We start from the raw sequence: 22,119 nt of genomic DNA, 5'->3' as shown, positions 1-22,119 counted from the left end.
TGTAAGAGAATCGGTCTCTTGCCAATGCCCAGTACGGATTCCAGCCAGGGGTCGACACTGTGGAGCAGTGCCCTAATCTGCAACCGACCATAGGAAAATATATCAAGGTAAGAAGAGGTTCCATCCACCCCGCGTTCATGGACCTCTCCTCTGCCTTTGACTTGGCCAATAGGAGAAAGCTGTGGGACTGTATGAACAGGATGGGGATTAAACCAGGTTTAATTGGGTTCCTACAAAGAATGCCCCGTGACACCAACATCAGAGTTAGCTTTGGTAAAGATGGGGAACTTACAGAAACTATTAGGTCACACTTAGGGGTGGGACAAGGGTGAGTCTTGGCCCCTTCTCCTGTTCCTCATCTAGATGAATGACTTGGAATACCACATAGCTAGGATAGGGAAGGATCTTACTAGAATTAAGCAAAGAGCCCTGCCCATTCTGCTGTATGTGGACGACGCTTTATTAATGGCAAGGACCGCTAATGGTCTCCAGCTTCCTTTAGATGGATTTTATTGTTGTATGGGGGGCCTCGTTCTTAAAACAAACTTACAAAAATATTTTATGAGCTTAAGCCCTAAAAATATGAAATTTAAGACTTTATTGGGGGAGAGGGAGGAGGGGACAGAAATCCAGAGAGTGTTTTAATTATCTGGGGCTTTCTTTTGATCAAAACGTAACTTGGCAGAGCCTACATCAATCCAGGGCCGCTCATACTCGAAGAGCTGTCCGTGGAGGCGATGTTATCATTTGGGAGAAGGCTGGGCCACAAACTGATCATAGAACTGACGAGATTTATCAGAGTAAATGTGCATCTGTGATGACTTATGGTGCAGGAGTCTGGGGCTATAAAGGTCCTGGACCATTTCAGCAGGTACAAAATAAGTTTGTTCGTAGGCTATTGGCCATTCCCAAATAATGCCCTATCAGGGCTGGGCTTAACACCTGTAGGTGACTAGATAAAGCTGACACCACTACTCTTATGGCTGAGGATTTGGGGGAAACCCGATGCCCAACTCTCAAAGGGTGTACTGAAGGATCGTCTTTCTCAGGACAATGCTTGGAAAATACCCTGGATTAGATATTAAAAAGAAGAATTCCTAGAGCTGGGCCTGCATGACTATGCCGAAAATCCAGCAAGCATTGACCCCAGGGCTATCTCTGGAGTAAAGGAGGAATTTCGGTACAGGCAAGGCAGAGCCCACCAAGCGGCCTTTGATAATTGGCTTGTAAACAGCACTTACAATCCAAACAACATGACACAGGTGTGTGAACCTGGTCTCTCCTGACTTCCGCATGGGAAACTCAGGTTTTATTTAACAAGACTACGATTAAGTCTATTACACCTGATAGTTGCTTTCGTCTAGGAAGCCTGGGGAGAACCACTGCCTAGATGTCCATGGAATAACACTGCCACTCAAAGCACATTGCACTTTATTGTATTTTGCACTCCGATGCACAGTGATTTCCTTGCCCTATTTTTCACTCCTTTAATATGAACTCGTATAAGGAGGCTTTTGAGAGAATGCAAAGGCTGGAGAATGTGAAAATGTGCCTGGCAGTGGGAAATTCTGTCCGCCTTTCACTGGGGGTTATAAACAAATATGGCTCAACATAACTACTCCACCCTATTTGTATGTTAGGACCCGGTACAGTTTTTTTTTTAACCCTTTACATTTTTTTAATCATTAGTCTGAGACCCGTAGGGCTTTTTTATATGTTTTATGTATCTTATCATTGGCATGTACCCTATGTAGTGTTTTCCTTCATACTAACTATATTGTCTATTGATGTGCCTGCGACCTCTTAATGCTGCTTTATTTATGAAATTAAATCCTCTGATGTGCCTTCAACCTCGTAATGCTGCTTTATTTATTAAATGTTTTTATCAGCTGTACTTTTATGGCTGAGCTTGGCCGAATAAAGTTTTGGTGACTGAGTTGAATGTCTACTTTAGCTGCCTTGGCTGAATATCTCCACATATAAAGAAAAGAGCTGGATATGGAGAATGAAACACTTCAATTATAAATGATACACAGTGCAGACTGGTAAATTACTAGGCCTACGGCTACAATTGTGAGTGTAACCATGTTTTATGGCACAAGTACTGAACATCATTTATAGCAAGGGTTTCCAAAGTAGAGGGACGGATCTATGTAAGATGTTCGGGCTAACCACAAAAGATACATTCACATGCAATGAATCTAAAAGTTCCTGTAAACCACGATTATTTTGAAAAAGTGTCATGGAACGAACCCTCCTGGCCATATGTCGGATACAAATGATTTTGTTTTTTTTAACTCTGGTTCAAACTGAAATCTGTGAAAACACTTGACATCTGCTACTACAAGAAAAATACACTGGAAATGCAGATTAACATTAAGCTTGGTTATTTATAAGTACACCCTAGCTTTATTTACCTCAGTCTGTTGTTCAGGAAGTTTCATGTTATCAAATATCCTAAAAACTATCCTAAATAAGTCATGCCACCAATGATTTTCGAATGTATGACCGTAGCTCTTCATGATTTCAAACATCACAGTAAGTCCCCTAATGAAGAAGAAACAATGAAAACATTATTCGTTAGCTAGTTATTCAATCACACACTTCTCCAGATTTCCAACGTAACAGTTGAGCTTTTAAATGAATATAAATCAAATGTTAGCAAATATTGAATAACAGACAATGTATTTTTAAAGTTTGGTTATGAAAACCCACACAAACAAAACACAAACGCTTTATCACCTTGTCCGTACATCAAGTTTGCATCGGTTAATGATACAGGAAAGCTCAAATAGTATTGGAAACCATCCTCGAACCCAGACACGATCTCCAGGAGCCACATTCATATCATCACTGGTATATTCCCTAAGTGCCTTTAAAAAAAAAGAAAAACAAAGTTAGTCAAAATAGGTGTCCACTCACAATGCAGTACTGCAATACTTGTTTCCAATGCGTACATTCCGATAGCTCTATAACACAACTCGAGCAAGCAAGACCAGTGCCAGAAGGGGTCGACAAGACATTTGGGTTGAAGAGGTGAAAAATAGATGAGTTTTAAGCTATTTTGTTTAGTCTAACGGTGTAGCTTGATTATTGAGTTATTTAGTTATTTATAAGTATGGACGCAATGAACAATTTATTTACCTTTGGTAACGCGCTTTCTGGTGGATGCTTTATCTCTGTGTAGATTAGACCTTCGAAAATTCTCCAGGTACCAGACGGGATCTGGATTATTTATCATAACAGATTACGTATGCCACAAGGGGCATCAGACGTCTACATGTTGGCTCCATATAGTCTTGCAAGGGATGGAGCGGTGCTACATACAAGTGCTAACTTACTCACTGATGACAGTTTCTTATTTTTACAGTTTCCGCACCATCAGACGCAGAGGGGAAGCAATTGTTGGTAACGGAATGCTGAAAACTAACTTTTAACCTTTTCATATAGTAAAAAGAGGTCACTCCACAAAATGGAGGAATGGGAATCCAGTGAGGAATCTGCAGTGATATAGAGTATCCACCAGAAGCAGCGTTACCAAAGGTAAGTAACTTGTTTTACTGACGGATACTTTTAACTACATAATTTCTCACCTTACAATAGGTACCAAACCAGCATCTCCAGAAGGTGGAAGGTGCATGCAGTCGACTTAGACCAAAAAGCCTTGCAGGACATAGTGGGCAAAACCGACCTTCCTGCCGGACCTTTGCTGTCAAGGCAGTAGTGCTTTATAAATGAATGTGCTGATTCCCATGTCGCAGCCTGGTAGATGTCAAGGACATGCACTCAGTGGGCCATCACAGTGCTAGCAACCTAAGCCCTGGTGGAATAGGCTATCAGACCTTCCAGAGGCTGTTTCCTGACCTGTATGTACAAAGTCCTCTTTTGTATTGCCTTCTCTTTCTTTGATCCAGAGAACACCACAAAAAGCTGATTGTCCTTGGTATGAAATATATGAAAGCTTATAGTCCTTTTAACATTCAACCAATGGAGCCTCTCCTCCTCACCATGGTTGGATGACTAAGTACTTACATAGCCCCGGCTGCTCAGAATTATTTTGATTTGGTGTACGCCAAAGCCACTAAAATTAATTTTTTAAAGTATTGATTAGAACGTTTACCCTGCATACAGCACCTCCCTCACTGGCTCAGGGAAAAAGCGAGCTCCAACTGCTGCTTATGTGGCACAGCACAAGAAGATCTCATGCATATCCTATGCTCATGTAAAGAACTCTTGGAAGAAAGGAAAAAAAACTATTAAAACCTCATTTTAACCGAAGAGGGATACGCACTAGGAGAGAAGCATTGTTGGCCCTGTTTGCACCCGGAGATCCACAGTTGAACTATTGTATGGTGAAGTTTCTGAGACAGGTGGAAACAAATGCCAGAGTAGGGGAGGGGTGGAATAGACTATTTAGCCGCCTCTAACTCTACTGAAGTATCAATACAATGTTTTATGAAGAGGTTTCTTAGCACCTGGAACCCGCAATGGAACCTTTTTCTTTTTTAGCTGATATGAACTGCTGTGTAATTTTATCACTATGTGTATTAATGATTTTATTCATTGGTTTTTTGCACTGCAATGGTTTTCTTTAACTATGCAAATAAATTAAACCTAAATCCTCCTCTTTTGAGGTGCTATGGGGAGTAAAAAACACTGGCGGATTTCACACTGTGAAAGGAAGTCTCAACATTTTGTAAGAAATCCACTAAGTCCTCTGCACCAATTTGTCTGGGAAAAAGGTGGTGTAAGTCGGTTGTGTTGAAAGTTCCTGCATTTCACTCACACAACAAGCTGATGCAATAGGAAAAAGGGTCATCAAGGTCAGGAGACGCAAACAGCCGCTACGCATTGGTTCACATGGTGTACACACGAGAAAAATCGAGACCAAGTAAACTGTGGCATCACCAAAAGAGTTTAAAAGGAAATATTGGTGTCAAACCATTAATAAATATCAGCACAGTTAGGTGATGTGGAACAAGCACGGTTGGTCCAGCAAGCATATAAAGGCCATAAGGACAGACAAATAACCTTTTATAATGCCCCCTGGAAGGCCTTGATGGACTAAAGACGAAACAAACAAAAGAACGTCCTGCAGCTTCACCTGTAAGGGGTCAGTATTGCTAACATCACACCAGGTAACAAATTTGTCTCAGCACCCGGCATAAATGGATTTTGTGGAAGGACACCAGGTGGCAGGATGACATCCACCACTTCAGGTGGCATTTTAAAAGCAGTCAATTGCCTGCTTTTAAATTGCCGCCTGAAGTGGTGGATGTCATCCTGCCACCTGGTGTCTTTCCACAAAATCCATTAATGCATCAGGCACACATCTTGTAGCAGGATGGACAGATCCTACTGTGAAATTCATCCTGGTGTGGGAGGGAGTGTGTGCAGGTAAAACATAAAAGGGAGGGCATAGCTATTTTGAACAATCCATAAGACCGATCTGTGGAACGTGATGAATCACCAACCCAGAAGGAAATGTCAAATTATCCCCCACACCCATGCTTGGGCATGCAACAGAATGGACTGTTATAGTCGAAAGACTGAAGCTGCATTGGCATGCACCCTGCTTGCCAGTTACGTGTTCCCAACCATGAAGAGACTTTGTTGTGTGCTTTGTCACTAGCTGGGAAAGCGGTCTGTCAATATGCTTGCCCTCTGGAATAGCCTCTGAACTTCTAGAATTTATTGGGAAGCTATTTGGCAGAAGCAAACAGCTCCAGGGAATGCTTTGTACCTCTGTTGTCTTGAATATGTTCCAAAGTACAGTCAGCTTTCACTCCAAAGAGGTGGGACACATCAAAGAGAATGTCCATTAGGGAGGACTGTATGTCACCAGAGAATCGAGAGGACCTAATCCAGGTGCGTCTATTAAGTACAACACTGGTACTGACCACCCTGCCCAGACAATCTGTGGTATCCAGGACTGCACAGATAACCTACTTTGCCACATTCCGTCCACCACATGTCTTTGGAAAGAAGGCCCTAAGATCTTTCGGGTCACCATTAAGATCTCACTGGCCATGTCCCAAAGAGCATGTGTAGCAGCCCAGAATGCAAACTGCATTTAAATATCGCTGTGCCAGAATGGTGGACGAAAACTTGTGCCACCAAAATTATCGATCCTCTTGGATGCCCTATCTGAAGAAGCAGTTGGAAATAAGTTTGTATTCACTTTACTGGTTGAAGCAAAGGCAATAAAATTCTCTGGAGTTTGGCCACAGTCAAAGGGAGGCAAGAACATGATTTCAACAAATACCCATCAGAGGATCGCTTGATGGCGTCATTAAATGGAAGCAGGGGCTCATATGTTGCTGGCCCAGTCTGCAGAGTATCTATCAAAACATTTGTTTTGGTCTGGCCTTTGAACCACCAATTCAAAAAAACGTCACTCTTCCATTGGCGACCCCTGTGGTGAGCCTAGCTTTGTCATCAGTATTATACGGGGGCGAGCAAGCCATCCCCTTCACAATCATCATTATCAACATCCTGAGGTGCACCAGAACCAAAAAGATAACTGAACCTCTACTGGTGGTAGAACCACCTCAAACTAAAAACACTAAAAACTGAATTTCTCCTATTCGCCCCATCCAAACAGTCACCAGTCACTAATGAATGGATAAAGCACCTAACAGCCTTCAACTGCCTGCCTCAGGTCATTGACTCAGCAAGATCATTGGAATAACGCTCGATAAGAACCTTAACATGAAGAAGTACATCAGTTCTGTCACCAAAGGAGCAAACCTCCAAATGAGCATCTTAAACAAAATTTAAACCCTTCGTACCCTCTATCAGCTCTGTCATTGTAGCCCTAGTGATTCACAGGTTGTGCTACGGAAGCGCAACCCTCTGAGGTTTGCCCACATACATAACTGCTCCCTTAAGGGCCTCCCACAACTCTGCTGCAAGCTGACAATTGTATGTATGACCCACAAAGCGCTTTGCTTCAATTCCCCAAGTTACCTTGCTCAGAAGCTTGAACTTTTTGGTAGCTCCAGACCTTCTAGAAGCTCCAGCACTCTACTGCTGAAACCACAGATTCAAAAAAATAAAAACCTACAATAGAGCCTTCACTGCCATCCATCGTCCACAGAATATGGAACTCCCTCTCCCCTGAAACAAGACAATCTCTCAACAGCATCTTTCAAGAAAGAAGTTAAACAACTACTCATGTTCAAATTTCTGCCCTAGATCCTTGGAACTCTTTTCTCTGAGCTTATCGGGGCTCCTCAACTTCATTCATGATTACTGCTTGCTTGTGACACTATTATTTTTGATCTGTCTTATCTTTGACGTGATCCTGCCCTCACTGGGGATCCATCATATCCTGTAGTGCCTCTCGAAAATTATAATACGGATTCTATATGTCTCTTTTTTAACATTGTAAAGCAGTCTGATACCCATGAGAATCTTGTTCATGCTTTATAAATCTTTCAAATGAAAATAATAAATAAGGAGCAAAGGTTTGGAATCAGGCTGCATGAGGATCGGTAGCGTCCTTCTAATTTTGTAGCACAACATCAGTCGAGACCGGGGCTATGTAGATTCAGGGACTACAGATGCTTGCACCGGCGCTGGGGTATCCGAAGCAGCATGGACAATGGAGCCGGAATGGAAGCCTTACCATTGTCAGTATGGGCCTGGTAATGGGCTCCAGGGAGACAAAAGGTGCCGGGGAGGAACTCGCCAGTGTTACTCAAGACTGGAGGCCCCTGTGGTTCCATGGGAACTGAAGGTGCACGTAAGAGAGGAAATGCGTTACTTACCTGTAACAGCAGTTATCCAGTATTGGTGTCTTTCATAGATTCACATGCCTGAATCATTCCCCGTCGCCGAGACGGGAGCCTCCGGTACATAAAAAAGTAATGTCCTAAGGACATACATAGAGAATATAGGCCTAAGGGCCTCCCCTTTTGGGGCCTTTCCACGTCCTTATGTAAAAGGACCGAACTCTCATCGTTAGCCAATCAGCTCCGACCTCCTTCTAGAACCTTCCCGGGAGGAGCCTCCGTCCCTCAGATTTTCGTACGCACCCAGCTAGGGTGTCGCAATGTAGACATAGAGGTACGTGAGTCCTTACCGGGGAGGCGGGAGGGTTGCATGTGAATCTATGAAAGACACCAATACTGGATAACTGCTGTTACAGGTAAGTAACGCATTTCTTATCCAGTATTTGGGTGTCTTTCATAGATTCACATGCCTGAATCAGAGTAGCCAGCAGTTATACATGCATAGTGGTAAAGCACATTCTCACATCTAGCAGGCCTGCATAGATTACAGACAACCTGAGAGAAACATGGTAACATACAGTCATGCATATAGCAGAGAAAACCATGAAGAATGTGCATACCTGGATGGCGGGACGAGGTAAGGCTCACCTTATTGGAAGAGATGGCGCAGCACCGCTTGTCCCACTGCAGCGTCCTTCTGCAGTTCGATGTCCAGGCAGTAGTGCTTGGAAAAGGTATGCGGGGACTTCCATGTCGCCGCTCGGCAGATGTCCAGGATCGTCACTCCAGCGAATAGCGCTGCTGACGTTGACATCGCTCTGGTCGAGTGGGCAGCCACTCGGTCTGTCAAAGGCCGTCCGGCCTGATCATGGCAGAAAGCAATTGCTGATGAAATCCAGCGTGAGATGCTCTGTTTTGTCAAGGGCAGCCCCATTCTCGGGTTGCTGTAGGCTACAAAGAGTTGAGAAGACTTCCTGACGTCTTTGGTCCTGTCCAAGTAGAATTTGAGACACCTTTTAATGTCCAGGGAATGCAGCGCCCTTTCCGCTGCCGTGGAAGGGTCCGGAAAGAATGACTTGAGGACAATTGGTTCGTTCAGATGAAAGTCTGACGGCACTTTAGGAATGAATTTAGGGTTGGGCCTGAGTACCACTCGGTCGTGCCTGAATTGGAGATACGGTTCCTGAATGGACAGCGCCTGAAGTTCGCTGACCCTTCTGGCCGACGTCAGGGCTAGCAGGAGAGCCGTTTTCCAGGAAAGATGCTTGAGCGATGCCCGGTGTATGGGCTCGAATGGGAGTTTCATCAATTGGTTTAGCACCAAGTTCAATTGCCAGGTTGGAGGAACTTTCCGAGGCCTCGGAAAGGATCTGTAAAGTCCTTTTAGAAATTGTTTCACCAGTCGACTGGACCAGAGGGAGGGTCCCGATGGGGTCCTGGTGAACCTAGAAATCGCAGCCAGATGAACCTTAATGGAGGCGTGAGCCAGTCCCGATTGAGCCAGGTGCAGTAGGTATGGTAGCAGCTGTACTGGGGTGACCCGGAGCGGGTGTAAGTCGTGTTCCGAACACCACACGCAGAACCTCTTCCACTTCAGCGAGTAGGTCTTGGTCGTGCTGCTCGCTCTCGCCTTGGCCAGTACTGCCCTGCAGTCCTGCGGTATGTCTAGCTCCCCGAACTCAAGGTGCTCAGGAGCCAAGCCGACAAGTTGAGCGAACGGAGGTTCGGGTGGTGTACCTGGCCTCCGGACATTGTCAAGAGGTTCGGGAGTTGTCGCAGGTGAATCGGGGGCCTGGTGGATAGGCGAAGAAGATCCGAGAACCAATGTTGTCTCGGCCAGTACGGAGCAATCAGTATCAGCGTGCACGGTTCCGTCCTCATCTTCCGGAGGAGCCTCGGTATCATCGGGAACGGCGGAAAAGCGTACGCAAACACGCTGGACCAGCCGATGGAAAAAGCATTTCCCAGCGACCCCCGTTGGGGATGCCAGCTTGCGTAGCTTCGGCATTTGGTGTTCTCTGCCGTCGCGAAGAGATCGATCCTCGGGGTGCCCCATTGTGAGAAGACGTGGGCCACCGTGTCGCCGTTGAGCTCCCATTCGTGGGAGAGAGAGGTCTGCCTGCTGAGGGCGTCCGCGATAGTGTTCTCCTTCCCTGGAACGTACTCCGCCTTGAGGGAGAGGCCGTGCGCCACCAACCAGTTCCAGATTTTTTGCGATTCTCGTGAGAGAGAGAGAGATCGCGTTCCCCCTTGTTTGTTCAGGTAGTGCATCGTCGTGGTGTTGTCTGTTTTGACGAGCACAGGGGAAGAGCCGATGCGTGGGAGGAAGGCCTGTAGAGCCAGGTACACTGCCCTCAGTTCCAGGAGGTTGATGTGTAGTTGTGTTTCCTGGGCGTCCCATTTGCCGCTGACTCGAAGGTCTAACAGTACTGCGCCCCAGCCTTCCAGTGAGGCATCGGTCGTGATGACCAGTGGTGCCGGCGGCAGGAGGAACGGCAATCCGGCCGTCAGGTGAGTCCTGTTTCTCCACCACAGCAGGGCCTTTATGATGGCCGGCGTGATTGTGAGAATGTCGTCGAATGAGCCTGAACACTGTTTCCATTGTCTCGCCAACGCTTCCTGTAGGGGGCGCATGCGGAGCCTGCAGTGCGGTACGAGGAGAATGCATGAAGACATCATCCCTAGCAAGGAGGTGAACGTCCGGACCTTGATGCGAGGCTTCTTGGCCACCGCCGTGGCCAGAGACAGTACTTTGCAGATCCTGTCCTCTGAGGGGAAAGCCTTCGCATGCTCCGTGTCCAGGGTTGCCCCTAGGAAGGTGATCCTCGTTGACGGAGTAGTGCATGATTTTTTGAGGTTGATCGTCAGACCCAGCTGTTGGAAAAGAGCGCTGCAGGCGTTGAAGGAAGCCAGCGCGTCCCCCGGGGAAGGAGCCTTCACCAGCCAGTCGTCCAGGTAGGGGAACACCTGGTGACCCCTTTGTCGCAGGAAGGCAGCCACGGGCGCCAAGCACTTTGTGAAGATACGTGGGGCAGATTTGAGGCCAAACGGCAAGACCTTGAACTGGTAATGTCTGCCCGCTATTTCGAACCTTAGGTATTTCCTGTGCCTGACGAGGATGGGGACATGGTAGTAGGCGTCCTGTAAGTCTAGGGAGACCATCGAGTCGCCTCTTTCCAGTGCACCCAGGATCTCCTGGATTGTGACCATCCGGAAGGATTGACTCCGTAGGAAGGCGTTGAGCGCCCGGAGGTCTAAGATCGGCCTCCACTTGTCCCCTTTCTGTTGGACCAGGAAGAAGTGGGAATAAAAACCCTTCCCTTTCTGGGAGTCCGGGACCTTTTCGATGGCTCCTTTGACTAACATGGCAGCGACTTCCTGGAGAAGGAGGTGCAGGTGTCTGTGAGTACGCTTCAGTGGAGGGGTGTTGGGAGGGGTGTTGACCAGTTCCAGGGAATGTCCAAATTGAATTATTTGTAGTACCCACCGATCCGTAGTGATTTTTCGCCAATTGTGGAGGAAGTGGGTCAGTTTTCCCCCAATTCGAAAGGATTGAGACGGTGGTGGGACTGGCCGGAGTAAGTGGTCACTGGCGGCCGCCAGCGCCCTTCTTGGCGGATTTGCCTCTGAAGGACGATCTCCCATAGGATGACTGTCGGGACTGTTGTTTCTGTTGGGGTTGGTTCCTGTTGCCATAGGAATAGGACGACCGATTTTGGTAGGAACCTCTGTAGGAGTACTGACCTCTGGAGCGGCCTCCCCGAAAGGATTGGTTCCGGGACTGGAGGGAGCCCAGAGCCCTCGCCGTGTCGGTGTCTTTTTTGATGGCCTGGAGTGCCTCGTCTATCTTCTCCCCAAAGAGGAATTGCCCATCGAACGGCATATCCAGTACCTTAGATTGGACCTCCTGCCGAAAAGACGTCGCCTTGAGCCAGCCCTGGCGGCGGAGCACGGCAGCCCCTGCCAACTGGCGGAATCCCGTCATGGCTGCGTCGATGGCGCAGTCGATAATTTCAGCCGCGGAGTTTTGTCCTTCCGCCAGAAGAGCTTTCACCTCGTCCTGGACCGTGGCCGGCAGGCCTTGCAGGTAGGGAGCTATGTCTTCCCATAGCTGGCGGTTGTATCGGCCCAGGAGGGCGATGGAGTTTGCCACCTTGATGGACATGGCGGATGTGGTGGAGAACCTCTTGCCTATGGTGTCCAGCTTCCTTCCTTCCTTGTCCGGGGGCGCGGACAGCGGCGAGGAGGGGTTTCGGGATTGTTTTTGGGCCGCCTGAGTGACAACCGAGTCCGGTTTGGGGTGGCCGGTCAGGCAGGCAGGTGCGGAGTTCGGGGCCTTATATTTTTTGTCTAGGCGCGGAACCACCGCCGGCACCGAGGCAGGCGTGAGCATCAGCTTCTTGCCCTGTTCCCATAGAAAGTCTATCAGAGGAATAGACTTGGTCGATTTCTGTGTGTGCTCCTTGAAATCATGGAGGAAGCATTCCGTTTCCGCGGATTCCACCGCCATGTGAAACCTCCTTGCAGCTCTGTCCACCAGTTTGTGGAAACCTCCCACGTCCGCTGCTTCAGAGTGGCGTGGTCTCGGGGATGCCGGGGCAGACGAATGGTGTGATGACGCAGCATCGGCATCGTCGTCTCTGTGGTCCGAGGCGACGTCTTGCACCTCGCCTTCCTCTAAGTCCGTGTCATCCTCCTCGCTTTCCGATGAATCCTCCGCCTGCGTTTGCGGTCGGAGTTGGCTCCGAGGACGGGCCGGGGGAGCGGAAGGGTGCGAGGCCGACGGTTGCGCTTGGGTGACCGGAACCTGGGCACCGCTGTCTGCGTCCGGGAACCTTCGTTTATAGTCCTGCACCAGGGATTTCAAATCGTTGACCAGAGACAGTGGCAAACAGATCATCGGGGTTTTCACCGTGTCTACGGTCAGGGAGCTGCCTTGATACGTCACTCCGTCCCGGATCTCTTGGACGTCCTGGTGTTCTTCGTGAACCTCCTGTTCTTCGTCCGACTCCTCACTCTGTAGTGTGTCTTGTTCTTCCTCGGGTGCCAACTCCACCGTTGGGAGAACCGAGGGCGTTGGACTCGAGTGAATAGAGACTTCGACCAATCTCGATTCTTTCCAAGATGGCGCCGGGGTCTCTTCCGACGACGTGCGTGAAGATAGCGCTCCCGCCAAGCGTGCCGGTGATTTGGGCACCTCCGTCAGGGTTAATGGTACCAATTTTTGCGGGGGTAAGGGTTTCGCCGCCTTACTGATGTTAGGGTCGTGGACCTGGGATATCTTTGTCGAAGGTGTGGTTCTTGAACTTGACTTCGACTGTTTAGGAGACGAACTTGACTTCGATGGCTTAGGTGACGAGCCTTCGGTATGAGGTGTTTTCGGCGAAGGCGTACCTGAAGATTCAGACCTCTTAGGTGACGAAGAGGCGGCCTTCGTATTGGATGAAGGTTTCAGAGGAATGGTCGAGGAGACCGGTGCGCCTGAGGACGCAGTGGTGGTCGTCGTGGTCGCCGTGGAGGGCGATGAGGCCGTAGTAGTCGACACAGTGGTCGTAATTGAGGTGGTCCGCTTAGTAGATGGAGCGGGCTTCTTGAACCTCTGGCCATCCTTAACAGACACGGAGGAGGTGGTGGAGCGTGCCTCCGAAGGCTTCCTGTGCGCCTTCTTAGGAGGAGTGTCTGTCTCTCCAGGGGATTGCACCCTGGGTCTCTTCTTGGAGACTTTGGAGGTCGCGGAGACACTACCCTCGGAAGATTCCAGAGTGTCTCGGACCTTAAGCCTGTCGAGCCATTCGCGAAGGCGAGTTTCCCTTTCCTTAACCGTCTTCTTTGGGAAGGCTCTACACACCCTACACTTGTCAGTGACGTGGTCAGGGTACAGGCAATATAAGCACAGGTCGTGCTTGTCCTCCGCTTGAATCCGTTGCTTGCCGCAGGAGGAGCAGGCCCTCAGGAGGGCTTTCTTCTGCGAGTCCGCCATGGACGAAGTTTTCTTATTAGATTCCGACATGTAGTCGATGCTAGGATGAAATCCTTTTCGTACAAAGTGAACTTCGGTGAAGTTTGAGACTTCGAATTTTGGAAACCTGAAGAGCTCAGGTTGGAGACTCCCTAGCACAACGTGCGGTAGAAAAATCTGAGGGACGGAGGCTCCTCCCGGGAAGGTTCTAGAAGGAGGTCGGAGCTGATTGGCTAACGATGAGAGTTCGGTCCTTTTACATAAGGACGTGGAAAGGCCCCAAAAGGGGAGGCCCTTAGGCCTATATTCTCTATGTATGTCCTTAGGACATTACTTTTTTATGTACCGGAGGCTCCCGTCTCGGCGACGGGGAATGATTCAGGCATGTGAATCTATGAAAGACACCCAAATACTGGATAACCCGAAGTACACTGGAAATTTGCAGCATCACCTCTTTGACTTCCTCGATATGCTGCACGGTTGATGAAGAACTGGAAAATGCAGGGCTTGTTGGGACCAACTGAGGAATCGGGTCCATGACCAGAGACCTCAAAGGAGTGAGAATTAGCTTGTGACACCCTTGTCCCTTCTCTTTGGAATCAGAGTGACAGGACGAATTTGAGTCCTGCTTCTCTTTCTTATTCTTGTGTTTGCACATGGTAGTACTGGAGGACTTACAGCTTAAAGCTGAAAGGTTGAGAGAGTGCCTCAATAACAAAGTACAGGCATGTGACGTCAAGTCTGTGACTTCTTGTGCTTGACGACATACAACTTCACAGTGCATGAGGGAGCACTTATAACATGAATTAAAGCTATGTCCCGAGCCATACACCAAACACACACCTCATGCTGGTCTGTCACCTACATCTGCTTCCTGCAGTTGCCGCATAGCTTGACACTTTGTTTTCGGTAGGAATATCGTTCCCTAGTACACTGTGAAACAGTTTGAAAGTTGACATGAAACCAGTAAGATTGTGCATGGAGATACGGATCTGTGACAGAAAGTGCAGAACGAAATGAACGGACGTCAGCATGCAGTGGTGGCAGTTATAGGCGTCTTATCACAGTCACTTACAGGGTGGTGTGGAGCCAATGTAGAGCTATATGACGCTACCCAGCTGTGCTATTTCCAGTGTCGGGTCTGGGGGATATTCTAAGGTGTGAAATCTGTGAATAGAAGTATCTGTCAGAAGTTTTAAAATATTTTTCATCTTTGCAAAGTGTGCAAAGTGGCATGCTATGTAAGACACAAAAACGATCTGAATGTCTAAGTAACAAACAACTGCAAATAGGCCTTTTTTGAGTGTATAAATCATTGTTTGCTATTTAAAAACCTGGATTTACTCACAAATGATCTTTCATGTGAGTAACTCTTCTACTAGGGGCAGTGAGACAGTGATCAGGGGTACAAATGCCAGAAATTTGAAAAAGCCCACAAATGTACTTATTTGTGGCTATTAATAAACATTTTGTGAACCACTCCCACACTGGAAATGGTTAGATATTTATTACTGTCAAGGACACATGTAAACACATTTAGATTAAGGGAATAGGAAGGGCCCAACCCCAAAATTGATGATGATGTAGGGGAAAGGATATTCTCCACAGAGATTTTTTGTCCTGTGGAGAAAAAAAGAAAAGTATTAAACTACACTGCATGCACCTCACCTTTCATAAAGTAATGCTTTTTTGGTTTTGCAGTCACCTTCTTTTTCTGATGAGAATAACTAAAAACCACTGAAAGAAGAGAACACTTATAAAGTGGATTTTGGGAAAATAAGAGGACACAGAGTGGGGATTATTTAGAAGAATCTGACCCCTACTGGATCCATAGTCAATAAACCTGTACTGCTAGGTCAAAACAGAATACTGAAGAAAGGTGCAGCGTAAAAGACAAGCTGGACCTTTTCTACAAAAATGGTGCTCCTTTTCTCAATAATACAGTAAACTAAAGTACTCATGGGTTCTTCATGTCGTTTTTTAAAATATATTTGATATACTAATGGAACAGCCTTATGTCAAGGATAATCTCACCTTGGTCTTTTGTTGGCCCTAGCAGTTTAATAATCTGACGCAACCTAATGTATTTGTGCTGTTGGTAAGTTACTTTGAATATTAACCATTTTGGAGTTCTTTTGAGTCCCATGTTATTATGACTTTTCTCTGCACTTATTATCCCTACCAGGTGTTCTAGCTCAACAGGTTTGTCCCCTTTGTCCCTACTATTCTGAAAGGGTTGAATAAAAAGGCTATTTTTCTGGCCTATTTTGCCCTCTAAATGATCCGGTCCCTCAGACATCAACTAAGCTGCCCACATATGGCGTTTGACTGCTCAATGCTCACAGCCAAAAACCTGCATTTGAACATACAGTTCTCATACATAGCCCCATTGTTTCACTTGGACTATTCACGAGCACTGCACCATCACCATCATGTTTTCAAAGTTGTGGGTGCAGTTGACATTGTATTGACTATAATAATAATTTTGTTTTCATTGTATGAATTTCATTGTTTTCATATATTGCTGCTTCCTTTAAAATGATTTTCTCGCTGTGCTAGACACAGGTCACCTTGAAGGAATGAATTTGCTGCCCCGTAAGATCATTTGAAGGATTACAAAGTGAATTCCGAAGGAACCTTTGTTATTTATGCTATGGGAGGGTCTACAATCTCCACTGTGTCTGGTACCGATGCACATTTTCAGCCTTAGAACATCAGGTGAGAGGCTTAAAGAAGCACCATCATAGCCAGCCTTCAGGCCACGTCTGCACGTATCAACACTTATCTTTCATGATTCAGACACAAGAGGTACATAAAGTCTAGGGAAGTGCACACCAATGTTTCCCATTTTCACAATTGCAGGCCTGTTCTAGAACTCCATTGAAGCAGGATCTCTGCAATGTGGAGAATGACACGCAAAGGGTTTGGAGAACATAATACACCACCAATGAAAATGAACATAATACATTTTTATGCATACATTGAGAAACTTCAAAAAGTAGCTTATTGGCACACCCTCATTTTTTGAGAATAAAGTTACCAGTCTGAAATCTGAGCAATGTGCAAAAGGTACACATCTAGGAATCACAGGACATGAGACTGCTTTGTAAATTATGCCATCGTGCAGGAGCATCGTTAAGAATCTCGATCATAATTAGAAAGAAACAGGATGGGTGCTTTGATTTAAAAAAATCAGTTTCAAACTTTTCATCTAGAGTAACTCCAGAGTCTCACCATGAAGGTTACATATATCTTTCCAATATAGTTACAGATTTTCTAATTTAAATGCTTGAAACTCCAAATATTGCGCACTTTTCTGAAAAATGATTCTGTAAATGGAACTAGAAAACAAATTAAAGTGTCAATAGATACCTGTGGCCTTTCCGAAACATATTTAGCACAGTATCGAATAAGCCGGATTGCTTCCATGCTTGTATCAGGAAATGCAGCGTTGCAGGCAAATTCAGACAAGCATTTTACTGCGTCCTGGAAGGAGTCTATTGCTGCAGGGAAATGCTGCTGAAAAATGTTTGCTGCAATAGAGAATCAAATGCATCATTCACATAAAAAAACATAATTTAAACTGTGTTTAGAAAAGAATACATTGACATTTTGTTGCCCTAAATCATAACAGCTTCAAATCATGAAACTTTAATAGAAAATAGTATGAAGGCCATGTACCAATAAATCCCGTTTGGTTCTCTTACTGCGCCTGTGCTACATAATGTACATTCTCTAGGTTTCACGTGCAGTGTGTTTTTACTGTTTCTTTTTAGAGGAAATAATGTAATGAATATGTTCAAAGAATATAACACTGTGTTGGGAATCAAGAGTAATTATTAACTCTTTGGTAACAGCTTTATTTATTATCAAAGCAGAGAAATATCTGACTGAAAAAACATTAACGTAATTTCAATCATAGGACAAAATAAACCCCATAAACAGATGGAAATGATATATTAACTGATGTAGGTTGATACTTGTGGTCAATTTATCCTAGTAATAAGGTGCAGATTAAAAGATGTTCCCAACGTCATCACTCTAAGGCAATCTAATCTCAATGATCTTAATACAGTGCTGTTTAGACCTCAGCTCTTCTTCTCCCCCACTGCCAAAACTTTATTTCTGGTTCATCATCACAGTTTGAGGCAATGAATTAAGTGTGAGCTGCAGATTCTTAAAACATATTTACTGAAGGCCTATTTGAGAGAATCTCTTTACATTTAAAGATGTCATGAATGTCAAGCTGAGACCACTAGTGTTGTGGTTTAGGCAAGATTTACGCATACATGTAATTTAGACACATACAAGATCAGCCAAAAAAAATATTTGAGCTCTGTTAATATGGTACCTGTCAACTCAACAACAAACCCCAAGAAAACACATTTTTAAAAAAAGAAAACAGATTACCTTTAATTAAATTAGTTCACTCATATATGCCTAACCAATTTATTAGCAGAATGTACAAACTTCCTAAAGTATATGAAAACTTACTAACTTTATCATACATAACTTTGTTCTATCACCTCTCTCAACCAGAGTGTAAAAGCTGTACTCCTGACAAAGCTAATTATTTTGTTAATTCTTCTAATATCTACAGCAGTTTGGTACTTCATCATACTGAGAATAAATATGGTTTCAGTGCATGAAAATTCTAACTTTCTAGTGTATTTTGACTCAGTGCACATTCTGTTGGACTGTATAAACATTTTAGAACTACGTAAACTCTGGCTGCGCCCAATATTTGTAAAATATGGTATAAGAACTCAGGCGCAAGCGATCGATCTCATCACAGAAATGTCTTGTATTGAAATAACAATTGCTTTAGGGCAGTTCCTAAAGTAAGTACAGAGATTCATAATAGGTTAGAATTAATATTTTATAATTTTATAATGAATGAATTTATAGCTTGTCTAGGAGAATTGGTAGTTTTTATTAACCCGATGGGGTAAGGATTTCACTAAGGAAGTGATATTTTATGAGTATCCATTTTAAATGATACGTAACTAGGGTGAGAACATTCTATAAACTGTGGTAGAAGATTTTAACCTGTAACTAGCTTGCGAGATTGCTGTGGAATATTTTAAAACAATATTAACTGTTGTGTATTTGTTTAAAGATCAAGATCTAAATAAACATACTTTTTGACTTGACTTGTATTTTGACTTCAGTATGCTTTGAAATATCCATCAACAGGTTACAAATTAGTTCCCCTCAATTGCAACTGACGCAACCTAATGGACACTTTAGAACGGTAAAAAAGCAAGCTGCAAACAAGTACCTGAATTAGCCACATTTGACAGTGCACGGTTGTTAATTTGTTTTATACATTTGTTATATCCGAACAAATGTTAAATAAAATAGGACTATCATTACTTACTAATGATATGGCCTGCTGTTTGGAAACTTAATTCTACAATATTTCCATCGTGGTCTGAAGCTGCTTGATGAAAGACAGCAAATATATTTTTCCAGCCTGAGCGAATATTTCCTGCTTGAGAGTTCACCATCTGAGCAATACAGCGTATCACCATGTCGCGGATAACGGGGGATCTAAAATAAAATGAAAATCACACCCATGTTACTCCACATTTACCACTTTGTCCTGTATGTTTTTATTTTTAAGACATACAAATAGCTAACTTCAAGCTTAACTAAACTTTATGTATAAAATTAAGACATCAAAATATCACACTGTTACAAAGTTTTTTTCAGGAATAGCACATCCGTACCTGTTTTTCTTCATAATATGTTCAAAAGGCCGTAAGAAATCCTTCTGGAAGCGAAAGTTGGCCAATTCTCCCTTCTCAAGGAACTTCATCGATAGCTGTCTTAGTGAATCAACAGCAAAAATGGCCACATCTTCGTTTGGGTTACACCCGACCTACAAGAGCCAAAGTTACAAGTCACTGAAAGTATTAATGATATTGTACATGAGAAGTTTTAATTTCTAATAACCTAAACCTGTCCTGAAAAATATACATTGCCCTGCGGAACAAGACTTTTTGTTAACAATCTAGGGCCTCTAATTTAACTAATTCAGAGGAGTGTTAAGGTTCTACATCCTAGCCGCCAATTACTAGACGGAAGAGGAGGTGGTGGTGGTGGTGGTGGTTGCTAATCAGATGACAGTCAAAGACTCTCCGCCCACCAGCATCTCAGCAGCCATCTACCGGTGGATTACCAGGTCGGTGGCAGCTCCTGGTTCCCACTGGGGGCTTACGTGGTCAAGGGGCTACAGCGTGTTATTTACTGTGTACTACTTTTATCTTCACTTGCATTTGCAGTTTCTGGCGCTCTGCATGATTAGATGCAGGCGCCCAGTATTTTTTAATTTGCCGTCGTATTTTAATGATTAGAACGCTGTGGGCTTACCATCCGTGTGGCTGCACTCGCCCCGGTCCATCGCGGCTTCTCTGCCGTTGCGTGGAGGGCGGCTCTTCCCCCGCGGCTCTCTGTGCCTGCCGGGTGGAAAGCGGGCGCCATCTTGGGGGAGCCTGAAGGACACTGAGACCAGAGTTATTGGTCTAGTTGTCCGAGGCTCTTCCGCATAAAGCAGCTGACTTTACTGGGCTTCCCGTGGATTACCAGGTCGGTGGCAGCTCCTGGTTCCCACTGGGGGCTTACGTGGTCAAGGGGCTACAGCGTGTTATTTACTGTGTACTACTTTTATCTTCACTCGCATTTGCAGTTTCTGGCACTCTGCATGATTAGATGCAGGCACCCAGTATTTTTTTAATTTGCTGTCGTATTTCAATGCTTAGAACGCTGTGGGCTTACCATCTGTGTGGGTGCACTCGCCCCGGTCCATCGCGGCTCCTCTGCCGTTGCGTGGAGGGCGGCTCTTCCCCCGCGGCTCTCTGTGCCTGCCGGGTGGAAAGCGGGCGCCATCTTGGGGGAGCCTGAAGGACACTGAGACCAGAGTTAGCGGTCTAGTTGTCCAAGGCTCTTCCGCATAAAGTGCACATGGGTAACCGGACGCGCAGCGGGCGCGCCGAAGTTGCGCCTAAGTTAAGCCCGTCTGCGCCAGGCCAGGGCTAGGGGCACATCATCATGCTCACACTCTTAATTATTCTGCCTCACAGTTGAGCTCCCTTCAGGGTTCTTGGCCACTCCAGTCAGCGACGTCGCTACGGGCCCAGGCACTTGGTGTAGCCCGACCCCTGCCCTCGTCGTCCCTCCCTGATTCCCTACCTTCCCTGTCCTCTTTTCCTTTGGTTCCCTCCCCCTCCCCCCTTCCTCCACTTCCCCTTCGACCATCTCTGTCTTCCTTTGGAACACTAGGTCTGCAGTTAAGCACCAACTTGAGTTATTTAATTTTTTGGACTCTAATAAACCGGAACTCCTGTTTCTGACTGAAACATGGTTTCGTTCAGACTCCCTGCCAAGCGTACTTGCGGCTCTACCGGCCCCCTACTTCTTACTCCGCGCTGACCGCCCGGAGGGCAAGCTGGGTGGTGGGGTTGCCTTGATCGCTCGCAAAGGACTCCATTTTCAGATGCTTCCTTCTCCTACGATTCCGGCAGCGGATTGCCTGGTTGTGCGTTCTGCTTCTTACCTGGCCCCCATTACGTGTGTCTTAGTTTACCGACCGCCCCAGCCTAGCCCCTGTTTTATCCCCGCTATCCAGGACTTACTAGCCACTCTGGTAGTCAACAATGCATCAGTTTTAGTTCTGGGAGATTTTAATTTTTGGCCCAATGACCCCGCAGAAGACAATGTGTCTAGAGATTTTACCCAGCTTCTTCTTAGCCTTAACTTTGTTTCACAGGTTCACACTCCCACCCACTCTCGAGTTCATACTCTGGACCAAATTTGGACTTTAAACACCCCAGTCTCTGCCCCCACTGTTATGCCTTGCTTGTGGTCCGACCATTTCTTAATTTATTTTTTTGGGGACCTTAGTCTTACCAAAACTCCCTCCTGTCCCAGAAACACCTGGGCAAGAAACTGGTCTAGAGTAGATATCCCTTCCCTGTGTGGCTCGCTGACAACTTCTTGCCCGGACTTAGCTGGCTTGGCTGTGTCATCCCAAGTAGCCACCCTCGATTGCTGGCTCTCGAGGGCCTGCGACCAAGTAGCCCCCATGAAGCGCATCACAGTCAGACGCGCTCATGATGCGAACAAGTGGTTTAGTTCTGGCCTCAAAGCCAAAAAAATTGAGGTGCAACAAGCCGAGCGAGCCTGGAGGCTCGCCTACTGTCGCATTTGCAAGCAACGCTATACTTCTACTCTTAGCGAATACAAAAGAGATGTTCTTGCCGCCAAGGCCGAATATTTCTCCGGGCGAATCCTGGCTGCTGAGTCAGCCAAGAGAAATCTTTGCTACTGTTCGTGAGCTGGCCTCATCTGACAGGACATCGTCAAAAATTCCCCCTTCCCAGGACCTCTGCGACTCCCTCAACGAGTTTTTCATTGAGAAAG

The 22,119-nt window shown here is 45.9% G+C and overlaps 1 protein-coding gene across 1 annotated transcript in view; it reads right to left on the bottom strand.

Annotated features, from left to right (window-relative positions):
* Positions 1–22,119, bottom strand: part of ARFGEF2 (ARF guanine nucleotide exchange factor 2) — a 548,111-nt gene that overhangs the window by 172,104 nt on the left and 353,888 nt on the right. The window contains exons 26-30 of the mRNA XM_086932618.1: positions 19,428–19,579; positions 19,076–19,248; positions 17,068–17,228; positions 2,743–2,873; positions 2,418–2,547 (exon numbers count right to left, since the gene is read on the bottom strand). Coding sequence (XP_086788744.1) covers positions 2,418–2,547; positions 2,743–2,873; positions 17,068–17,228; positions 19,076–19,248; positions 19,428–19,579 — 747 coding nt within the window. The remainder of the gene's footprint in view (positions 1–2,417; positions 2,548–2,742; positions 2,874–17,067; positions 17,229–19,075; positions 19,249–19,427; positions 19,580–22,119) is intronic.

This window comes from Lissotriton vulgaris, chromosome 7 (assembly GCF_964263255.1).
Source record: "Lissotriton vulgaris chromosome 7, aLisVul1.2, whole genome shotgun sequence".
In the NCBI taxonomy this organism is placed as follows: Eukaryota; Metazoa; Chordata; class Amphibia; order Caudata; family Salamandridae; genus Lissotriton; species Lissotriton vulgaris.
The sequence above is the reverse complement of the archived record's forward strand: the minus strand, read 5'-3'. Positions and strand labels throughout refer to the sequence as shown.